This window comes from Brachionichthys hirsutus, chromosome 3 (assembly GCF_040956055.1).
Source record: "Brachionichthys hirsutus isolate HB-005 chromosome 3, CSIRO-AGI_Bhir_v1, whole genome shotgun sequence".
Classification (NCBI taxonomy): Eukaryota; Metazoa; Chordata; class Actinopteri; order Lophiiformes; family Brachionichthyidae; genus Brachionichthys; species Brachionichthys hirsutus.
In genome coordinates, this window is record NC_090899.1 from 7,780,082 (window position 1) to 7,790,985 (window position 10,904).

The 10,904-nt window shown below is 41.6% G+C and overlaps 2 protein-coding genes across 2 annotated transcripts; both read right to left on the reverse strand.

Moving 5' to 3' along the window:
- Positions 1 to 154: 154 nt before the first annotated feature.
- si:ch211-254p10.2 (ferroportin) lies at positions 155 to 3,560 on the reverse strand. The gene is made up of 8 exons (XM_068759042.1): positions 3,458 to 3,560; positions 3,297 to 3,364; positions 2,983 to 3,142; positions 2,594 to 2,709; positions 2,274 to 2,400; positions 1,891 to 2,145; positions 921 to 1,598; positions 155 to 414 (listed from the first exon to the last, which is right to left on the reverse strand). Exons 1-8 carry the CDS (start codon positions 3,558 to 3,560, stop codon positions 155 to 157), a joined length of 1,767 nt encoding a protein of 588 aa, XP_068615143.1.
- A 2,290-nt stretch (positions 3,561 to 5,850) lies between these two features.
- On the reverse strand, positions 5,851 to 9,884 carry LOC137910610 (sodium-dependent neutral amino acid transporter B(0)AT3-like). The gene is made up of 12 exons (XM_068754988.1): positions 9,713 to 9,884; positions 8,756 to 8,896; positions 8,466 to 8,600; positions 8,164 to 8,348; positions 7,938 to 8,048; positions 7,744 to 7,856; positions 7,509 to 7,637; positions 7,072 to 7,228; positions 6,787 to 6,991; positions 6,379 to 6,538; positions 6,135 to 6,297; positions 5,851 to 6,030 (listed from the first exon to the last, which is right to left on the reverse strand). The coding sequence occupies exons 1-12, from the start codon at positions 9,882 to 9,884 to the stop codon at positions 5,851 to 5,853; spliced, it is 1,851 nt and encodes a 616-aa protein (XP_068611089.1).
- Positions 9,885 to 10,904: the final 1,020 nt, after the last annotated feature.

The following is a 10,904-nucleotide window of genomic DNA, read 5'->3' on the forward strand; positions in this document are numbered from 1 at the left end:
CTTTGTTGTCATGAAACCAATGGCTAAGCTGGGAGAGAAGTGCTGCAATAAAACTGCTGAGAGAACAGTGGGAGACATTCATTTCATAGGTGCAGAGGGGAATCTGTGCCGGTAAGCGTCTCATACCTTCGACGTATGCGTCACGTCTCCCTCTTTATGTGTCAAGGTGCCATTTTCTCTTGGCTTTGTGTGCATACAGGAAATACATAGTGTGACCGGTGGTGATAAAGAATACCGAAGTGATAACTAGGACACCGAAATGCTGTGGCTGTGGAGCGGAGATCACCATGATGAAGTGGAGGAGATCCATCAGGTAATTCATAGAGCTCTGAACCCCGTTAACCACACCCCTCTCTGACTCACAGATGTTCTCCTGCAGGAGCTGGGTCACTGTCAGGTCGAAAGACCAGAGACCTAAAACAGAGAAGCCGTTACATTTTAAAAGTTGACCTGCTCTTTAAAGCCATTTATCGTAACAGCTACGCTTTACACAATATTGTTACATATTGTATAACATTAAAGCAAGATTGAAATGGGGCTCAACGTATTTATGTTCTGTTGATAAAAGCATGAACATTTCCTTAAGCTTCCTTAATGCACAAACTCTTTAAACTCTCCATGGAAACAAACTAACCAAAAATAAATACATAAAATTAACCATTATATACTATGCACTTACTTGGGCTTTTCAGTATTTGTGCACAGCGTCCTCTAGTGGACAAATCATATATATAACGATAACACTTATCATTACATGCCTTTGGTATTGCTGTACTGTACTGCAAGTTTTTATAATATATTGACCATCCTAGTTGGGAACATGGAATAACTTGTCTAATATTGATGCCTTGTGAATAAATGGATTCAAACAGTTTTTGTATTTATTGAAGACAGTCAGCTTTATATGTCCATCTACTCACCAATGCGCGCTGTGATGACGCCCAAGAACAGCAGGATTATGGAAGCATAAGATTCTGGTGCTGTGTCAGAGGGCACGTTTTCAAAAAGCACAGTGTTGTTGGTCCAGTGGATGGAGGACCGATCAGGCAGCAGTGGCTGATTGCTACCCCCCCTCAGAGGATAACTATGTTTTTGCCTTTGGCTTGCCATTTCCCCGAGCTCAGCAGAGGAGTTGCCGATGTAGGGCATCAACAAGCTCAGATCCATTGGGCTGCCTGGGGCAAAAACAGAGCACACACACAGCAGCAAGCACCCCAGGTGAAGGCAGCTTGAGATAATTCCTGTGTTAACCAGGCCATAGGACTTCCTGAGTTTGGTGAACATCACAGTGCCCATCAGCCCGGTGATAGCTGACACGCCCATCAGCAGACTGAGGAGAGAGCCACTTATGCCCTGAGTATAGGCATAGCCTGTGGTGATGCAGTCAAAGCCCAGGACCGTGGTGTAGAGGAAAGCCAGACCCATTCCTGCCAGGAAGATGGGCTGGCGGTAGTAAGCCCTCCAGCCGTCCTTACAGGTGCTCACCAGCCAGCGAAACCTCCGGAAGCACAGTGGCAACCTGGTGATTTCTTTTAGGTGCAGTCTTGTGTGGCAGTTACTTCCTGTCAGGGGCTGGGGTTGTGCCTCATTATCATCATCTGAATATAAGGAGGAATCGCATTCGTTACTTCTGTTCATCAGTTTGAAAGACCCAAAACTACCAATCTGCTCCACGTCACATTAATCACATCAACAGCTTCTGCAAAGTACATCCACACTAATCTATATGGGCTGCCTGTGGAACACAGACTGAAGGTCCTGTACACAAACTAAAGAGTCTGTCTTAAGTAGTGCATGGTTTAAAAATCACTTTTATACTGCTGCCTTCAACATACAAAAAATAAAATAAACAGTGGGTGTCAGACAGACAAAGCATTGATCAGAACATACCTTGTGACCTTGCTCTCTCCGTTCCCTGCTGATACACCAAATCCTCCTCCTCCACAGATGGTTTGGCGGACAGAGCAGGGACGATTCGGTACACCCGAGACAAGAAGAAGAACTCCACGATGAGCGACACAAGGTTCCAGCCAAGGATGAAACCACAGCCAATGACATTGGAGGCCAGGGTCATGACCTGCCCTACTGCCAGTGGTGCCAGGATGTTAGTCACCTGATCTATTCGCCTCATGGTTGCATTCATCCCTTTAGTTAGGGTCAGAGACACATTAGATTAATGCGGTTCCATCAGAGGACTTTCGGGAGTCACAGAAATGGGTCCAATGAGTATCTTGCAGACTCAAGCTAGTCTCTGCAGAGGATGAATTCCTCACCAGCTAAGTGACCTCGGTTGTAGCCTGTGATAACCACAATCCAGTCCCTCTGAATTGCAATGGTCAACGCTGTGCTCGCAAGGTTTGCCACATCTGCCAGGATGATCACCACGGTATAACAAACCACCTTGTGTAAGTTTTGCGATGCAACATGTTACTATGACAGCACAGAGTGACCACAAGCTCAGAAGAAGAGATAACAGCGACACAGAGGAGACAACAGCAGCAAGTAACTTCTCTGTGCAACAATCATGGTGAGTTTTTGAGTCTGCACATCAACAAGAGACCAAGTTGTCAACAAACATGTCGCGTCTACTCACAGTAAGCCAGCCATCCCAGATCTGCTCAATCCTTTGCTTATATAGGAACACCAACATGAGCACAAAGCTACATACTGTCACGGAGACGTTCTGAATGAAAAGAGATCCATGTGCAACTAAAATAAAGAACAAAAACATATTTTCAGATTCTCAGATCACAAGTATATTCTACAGAAACCTGACATCAGTCATTGGATGCGTCTTGCTATTTCTGATAGCTGTTCACTCAGAGCTTGATTTACGCTTCAGACATTTGGGGAATGGATTTCACCACCTGAGGACTGGAAAACAAGCCTGGGCCCAACCTTGAGTCCCACTGATCTCCATCACTTCTGTGTGGCTCACTGCATGCTAACATTTTGAAACGGGTGTGGAATGGTGGTAGATACCTTTGTTCCTGGGATTGCGGTCGACCCAGTCTCCGATCAACGCCCCGAGGAGGAGCACTGACCCAGCTACTACCAATCCAAAAACCGCAGTCAGCAGCAGGTTGTGACCATAAAGCTCAATCAGGAACACAGAAATTGCAAAGTGCCACATGCGGTCACCCTGTTCAAAACAAAGCATCTTTACGTGTCGTTTGCGCGGGGTGCTGTTTTCATTGCTGTCACACATGTACAGTTTGTAGGCTACCTTGCAGTCATTTAAGATTCCAGGTCCAATTTATTTCTCCGAGAATCTTTCTACGGGAACTGATTCTTACCCACATTGATAATGCTCCACTGACATAGATGAGAAACTTGGGACCCTTGAGGTAGATGAGAGCTGAACCTTGAGAAAATGCGTGAAAATGAAAGAAGCACACATCAGGTATTTAAACAAACTTTTTACACAAACTCTAAATTGAATAAAAGAGGGGTTCACCTGTTACACTCTTGGCTTTTTTGGCTCTTGCATCCCTGATTTCTTCTGACTCAAACTCGACGACAACTCCGCCACACTGGGCGGCATCTGCGCGCTGGGACATGGTCTAGAGCAGGATCATAGGTTAAAAAACTTGTGAACTTGTCGCACCCCTGTCCCATTGTTGACAGTACAGTTTAATCCTTTTTATCTTTAAAGATGTTTTGTTCTTTACTTACAAGTTTTTTTTTAACTGCATAAGCAAAATAGTTGACTCGTAGGAAAACTATATCTAATTTGCTTCACATCAGTCATACAGTAATTAACAAATGTTTAAATCTCTTTTTTGTGTTTTAAATAGTTTAAATAATGACAGTTAAATCCAATTTGAGAAGTGAACAATGAATGTCAACTAACAAGATTATTATTAATAGTAATAAAAGTTTGTGCATTAGTTATTACCTAGCATGAATCCATTAATGCAGTTTTAAAATATTCATACGTCAATGCAGGGTCCATCACCTTTGTTCTGATGTCACACCCAATGCTTGCCGTTGCTCTTCGATGATGTATCTTTTTCCATGTATCCTATTTGGGATACTCACCTTTCCAGACAGCTGGAATTCAAACTGTAGTAGTTTGAAAGGCTTAATAACATCAGTGTGCAAGTGCACCATTGTATGAAAGTGCCAGAAAAGCAGAACAGGCAGAGGGTCAACAAAGGCAGCCAGCATATTCCAAAGCACGTGACACTGGGGGGGGGGGGGGGGGCGTTAGGGTCCAGGGTGACCACCCACACCACAAAAAAGACAACCGTGTAACTCCGTATGACTCAAAATACAACATTCTCACACACATGTACAACATCTGTGATCACAGACATGCAACCTCATGCACACAAGCACAGTCCTGCAATATTTGTGATTTTGCTTTTTAAGAATCAATAATATATCTTTTACTTGCCGATCAGAGACGTTCTCCATCACATCCTGATCCTGTTAGTCTCCAGTTAAAACATTTAGGTAAAAATGTGATCTGGATGAGAGCATTTCAATGTTTTTCACCAATATAAAGCTACAACTTGGAAAATGTTTCATTTAGAAAAGGCACTGAAATTACAAGTACGGCTGTCAATATATTTATGGATGACTGTTCTTCTTTCAAAAGTAATCCACACGGCGAGACGATGTTAATTGGGTCTTGTGTCAAAACTTATTACCTACAACTCCTTGAGCTTTAAGAGGACATAAATGCGTCTCTAAAGTGCCCTAAAATATCTTAAACTTATTCTCCACTTTAAGCTGAGCCTAAATCAGTTCAGAATATCAGACAATAACCTTCAAGAATCCAGATGAATTTAGAATTTTAACCCTTTAAATGCCACTATGTTTAAGTAATGCCATTTTTTTATGAATCAATTCCAAACATAGTTAGCTCCTATTATCTACAGGCAGAGTGTATTGATTTTGATGCATGTTTACTTGTTGTGTCAGTCTTCAATATAATATTAAATATTTCTGTCTAAAAAATGTAAATTATAATCCTGGGGAGGGGGTGTCTAAAAATAAAGAAAAAAATATTTTAACAAGAACAAGATGAGGATCAGATGTTTTCCATGCAGATCTTGCCACACTTGGTGTAGTTGTTGGCAATATTTTCATTTTGGCTGTGGAAAATTGGAAGTGAAAATGTGCATCCACATTTCCCAGCTGCTGCTGAGGTCCAACACTTTGTCTGCTCTGCTGCACACAGGAAGTGTCAACCGTCGGTCATCCAGCTGCCCAATACGAATGATGCTTTCTCCATTGTGCTAGGTATAATATGGCTCATCTACCGAGCTAAATGTATGCATGCGTTTTTTTGGCAGTGACAACAGCAACATAATCTCACAGCCAGCGATAGCTTTGTTTTCACCAGAGATACATCTTGGGAGCACGGCAGGATGATGAAGGTTTTTTATTTGAAGGCTGCATGCATGTGTGTCTGCGGATCTATGCATGAAACATTGTACAATGACTGAAACTGTACATACAGTCAAGCTTGAAATAGAAGCAGAAAAATGCATTATCTTAAACATGTGATGTGACAGAAGAGAAGAATTATAGTTGTATAACCCAATCTGCAATTTTGACAGAATAAATGTCTAACAATATTAAATGCATGATTTTATTATCTGGTTTTTTCTGCTAACATGCAATGAAGAATTATTATTCATAGAATTATTCACATATTTTAAGATCCCAGGTTACATACCCATGCCAAAATTGTTGCCAAATGCATTACCACAGCCAAGATTTAAAAAAACAAAACAAAAAGTGAGCGGTCAAGGGTTAGGCATCAAACAAAACACATAATCTACTCATAGTTGTGATGAATGATTAGATAAAACTGCAAACAACATAACAAATGTACATTTAGAGTTCATTTGCATATGGATTTTGGATGTGCCTGTTCATAATGTACTTCTTCAGGAAGCCCGTGAATTTGTAAATAGCCACAATAGGAATAGAGAAAATAGGAATGAGAGATAGGACCACACAGATAGCAAAAACCCATTCAGGATACTGCTGGGTGTCAGCAAGGGGGAAGTGCACCTGCGGGGGTAATGGAGTGTAAAGTCAGAACCTTTTTTTTTTCTTGTTTGCCATATTCAAGATATTTTATGCTGTGATGTAGATAGTTAGAAAAATATTCTCACATAGTCTGGGTTCCAGGTTTGATATGTTGGTCGCGTTTCAGCCTCCACTACGACATATGCTACAAATACCACCAGGAGCATTAGAGGACTGATGAAGCGCCAACAGCTCTGCCAGTAGAAGTTGGGCCGCCGACCTGTCATCCATTCAATGTCGTCATTAAACCTGGGGGAAAATGGAAGGGCCGTCAAATCGTTCAAACATACTGAAACATGACTGCAGTGATGATTTGAATTATGACATTACTTGTTCATTCCGTAGATGTACACCACACTGATGATCTCAAAGAAGGCTATGATGAGCAGAGGGAGGGATCCCACATAGCTGTTGAAAATCCCAAGCCAGTAGTTTCCAGAGCCCAAAGTGAAGATCAGGCCCACAATAAAGAAGGTCAGGCACATAAATCCTATGAGAGACAGGAAAAACATAGGGAATGTGTAATTAGATGTAATATTATGTGTATTCCATGGTACATTCACTTATTCATTGCTCAACTAGGTAATAGAGACTGTATACTATTTGAATCCTACATTAAAATGGACACATGCAAACATTACATTTTTATAAATAGGAAAAGAATGAAAGTAAGAACATTTACACATGAAACAAGGTTCAAGGTTCCGGAATTAAAACTAATTGATCTTTTTTTCCCACCCGTGAAAATTTCTTTCGGAATCCAGTGTGGAATCACGTGCATGTCCAGAAGAGGAGTCAGGACCCCCTCCAGAGTCCCAAACATGGAGGAGAGGCCCAGACTGAAGAGCATGACAAAGAAAAGCACCGACCACACCTGAGAGCCTGGCATTTTTATCACCGCCTCAGTAAACACAATGAAGGCCAGTCCTGTCCCAGAGGCACTCTGAAAGTAGGACGTGATGCATTAGCACATACGCAACCACCTTACAAAATTCCATCAATTCCAACATGTGATCGTACTACCTGATCCAGAAAGGTCTGCAGATCACAGGTGTGTAAGCTGAGACTCTCTACCTCTGAGGGATCTGTTCTGTTGAGGTAATTTAACCATTTGTCGTAGTTTTCAAGAGTGATGTTTTCATCCGCAATGTTGAATGCATTCGTCAATCTGAGTATGTTCCTGAAATCAGATGGATGTTAGTTCATGGAATTACTTGATTTTGACTCAGTGTCTGGACTCAGAGTTGATCATCATCTCCCTGAATCACCAGACTCTTTCACATATCATTTTCTTTCCAATATATACATTTTAACTTTACTCACTTGATTGCCTTGTTTGAAATTGCATTCGGTTCCAACAACTTGCAATAACATAGTCAGTTGTGCATATAGTATTAACGCTGAATAATTAGATGGTATACTGCACTACTACTCACCATGGTTACCTCACATGTACATACCAGTTTTTGCAGTCAATGTAGTCTTCATTCGCTTTAAATCCAAGAATGGCAAATATAGGTATTGATGCATAAAGTGATGTTAGACTGTTCACAAATCCAACAATTAGGGCATCTCTCTCACAGTTATTCCTGCAAAGATGACATTCAGCCTCATTTTAGTTCGGTGTTTACATTTTACGCTAAAGTTACAGTCCTTAATTCTTGGAAATGTGGTCAAAACATGGTGTCGGCTTACTTCTGAGCATTGTAACTGGAAAAAGCAATAAGTCCCCCAAAGGCCAGAGACAAAGAGAAAAAGATCTGAGTGGAGGCATCCAACCAGACTGTAGGATTTTTCAAGGTTTCCCACTGTGATTATCAAATTATGTTTTCGTTAGATTCAGATTTTGCACGATTACATTTCCATCAAGAAACAAATGAAAAACTTACATTCGGCGTGAAGAGATATATTAACCCATCAGTGGCCCCAGACAGAGTCAAAGCTCTGACCAAGAAAATGGTCAAAACAATGTAGGGAAAGATGACTGTGACATAAACCGCCTGTTGAAAAGGTTTGGAGACAAACATTGTTTTTAGGGGTACAGCACCATGCTTTTCTCCCTCTCTTCTCCACATAGCCAACGCTGTAAGACTATCGCTATCTCCTCTTGCATACCTTTCCTATCGTCTCAATTCCACGTATGAAGCAGACGTACACGATGCACCAGGCACATGCAAGACAGAGCACAAGCCACCACTGGAAGGAACCGCTGGTCTCGATGCTTGCCGTTATGTTGAGCGTCTCACGATACCAAAAATAGTTTACCGGTGAGCTCTTTTCACATTCAGTCACATAGCCTGCATCAAAGAGAGGGGTCACATTGTGAGTCATTAATGGGACCTTCTCTCTTCTGCTTCGGTTATTAGTCTTTTTTTTTTTTTTACCGTTGTTGCATGTCATTACGTACAAGTTATCTGTACGGTTTAAGTTCACTGGACAGTTCCTCCAGGGAAGTGGGTTTTGAAAAGAGTGGAAGAAGTACCAGAGGATCCATGCCAAGATCATGTTGTAGAAAAGACCAACTAGAAAGGACACGGCCATAGACGCCACACCTGTGTATACACGTCATTCAGAATTTAATTCTGTAATTGGAAATCTATTATCATTTACGCAGCCATATGTTAATATGTGGATTCTGATTTAATTTTGGCATCTTTTTCTCCGGAGTGAATTGCAAAACTCCCTCATTGGTCCCAGACTTTCTCACCTAGACCTCCCAGATATGGGGAAATAGAATTCCACACGCCGACGCTCCCCGTGCGAAGCCGCTGTCCGATCGCCAGTTCCATGTACAGCAGAGGAAGGCCCTCAAAAACGAAGGCAATGGCATAAGGAATCAAGAATGCACCTTGAAATGAAGCACATTTATAAGTGACATAATAAATGATAACTTGTAATTAAGAGAATCACACAATTAACCTGGCTTTCTTTTTAGCAAGCATTTAACTTCAGTTGAATTCCCATCATGGCTGAAGGTCACCTACGTTCTGTTTCTTGGACATTGTATAAACAACATGCAGAGCTTATCATACGTATCATAGAAAATATCTAAGCACCAGACAGAGTGTAAATTGTATTATCTACTTGGCAATTTGTGCACCGTTGTATGTAGTAACAAAACAGTCCTGTTTTTTAGGGTTTAATAAATTGCCCATTATATACTATAGTGAATTATCTAAGTTGGAATAATCTTAAGGAAACCAATGACAGCTATGAAGAAAATGTAAGTAATTGCATGCCACAAAAAAATGGGTGAAATGCTTCTTTCCAATTGGACATAATTCTGAATTTATTAAATATGAAGACTGAAGTGTTTCATCTTTTTGTAAAAAAAGCAAAAAAACCAAGAACTTGTAAATAAGGTATGTCACTAAAAATGTTGGCAGTCAATTTTATTTTTAATATATGTGAAAGTGTTGTTTGAATTCATCAGGATAGTTAATTGTTTAATTTTGAAAAGCCATATAATAAAAGATAATTGAAGAGTGAAACAGAAAAAGTAAAACCATGTCTCATGACACACATGGAATATAACAACCATGGTTCAGGAGACATTTTAATAGCAGCGGTTAAGAGCATTTAAATCTACATATTTTTTGAGATTTGAACATAGACTTCTGTTGTTTCAACATTGCAAAGTGCAGTGGAAGTGACAGTCTCTTACCTCCGCCATAGATTTGACACAAATATGGAAATCTCCACACGTTGCCAAGTCCAACAGCAAAACCAATGCATGTTAACAAATATTGAACTTTATTGTCCCATTCTGGTCTTTCGACGATCTTTTTAGGTTCAGGACTCGGCACCTGCTTGGTATTTTCATCTTCCTCATCCATCACTTGTCTTTATGCGGAGTCCAGAAACCTTTGTCCGACTTTCCTGCTGAGCGCCTGAGTCTGAAAAGACCGGCTGGGACTTTGTTGGCTGTTTGTATCAGGAGACGAAGGGGAGACATTTGCTTTATCAGTCTAATTTTTCTTGTTTGCTCTTGAGGCTGTGGGAACCTTGTGTTTGTGCAAGACAAAGCCCTTTGTGTGAAGCGGTGTGATGTGATGTTGGAAACTGAGGCGATAACAGCTGATATTAATTCACTGCAGTATGAAGAAGGAACCTGGGAAGTCCAACTGTTTATTACAGCTATCAGTAATTACACAACGCCACTTAAACTAAGCAGCATAGTGTGTATGGAATTATATTTTATACATGCAAAAACACAATTAAAATACTACTATTACTCATTTCTCTTCTGTTTCATGCTCATGCAAAATCCAGTCCAGTCTCCTGGTGAGCTGGCATGATGCAAAGTAAACCACGTTGTGAAAGGTGCTGACCATTCTTTCATTTCGATTCCTCACAGGACTAAAATAGCAAGACAGGGCCTCTCTCTGCCCTCACCTGTCCCTTGGATGAGTCCCTGCCAGCTTCTGTGCATTTTAGATAACTTTTCAAACCCGCCGCTAGATGTCGCCCTTGTGCGTGTAATTTGACCAGTGGTGGCTGAGGAGGGAGCCCAATCAGCCCATCGCTCTCCCAGCCCAGGCGGCAAGTGTTGCAGTCCCGTCTGCAGTTGCCTCTGCGTCTCTCGCGTCCGCGATGCCCTTGGATGCCGCTGCCCGGCTTATGCCAACACCGCTCTGACGAACCGTATCTCTGGAAAAAGTTACCCCGGATTTTTGCACCTCTTTGCCGATGTGACCCCCTCCCGCCCGCAACAGAGACCGGAGCTGCGAATGAAGGAGGTCCAGGGATAACAGAGGCTGCAGGACTGAGGGGTTGCTGCCTGTCTGTCAGAGGTTGCGGCGTCGCATCCACTGGTTTCATGCTCTAAAAAAAAAATCGCATTGCATGGATATATC

What these genes read in the sequence shown, in the direction of transcription:
- si:ch211-254p10.2 (XM_068759042.1), bottom strand. Translation starts at nt 3,560, where the DNA reads ATGTCCCAGCGCGCAGATGCCGCCCAGTGTGGCGGAGTTGTCGTCGAG. An exon ending in GTGGAGCATTATCAATGTGG is followed by an intron (nt 3,143 to 3,296) that starts GTAAGAATCAGT and finishes TGTTTTGAACAG; the next exon opens with GGTGACCGCATGTGGCACTT. An exon ending in CGTCATCACAGCGCGCATTG is followed by an intron (nt 415 to 920) that starts GTGAGTAGATGG and finishes TCTCTGTTTTAG; the next exon opens with GTCTCTGGTCTTTCGACCTG.
- LOC137910610 (XM_068754988.1), bottom strand. Translation starts at nt 9,884, where the DNA reads ATGGATGAGGAAGATGAAAATACCAAGCAGGTGCCGAGTCCTGAACCT. An exon ending in CCCATATCTGGGAGGTCTAG is followed by an intron (nt 8,601 to 8,755) that starts GTGAGAAAGTCT and finishes GTGTATACACAG; the next exon opens with GTGTGGCGTCTATGGCCGTG. An exon ending in TCCGAAAGAAATTTTCACGG is followed by an intron (nt 6,539 to 6,786) that starts GTGGGAAAAAAA and finishes TGTCTCTCATAG; the next exon opens with GATTTATGTGCCTGACCTTC.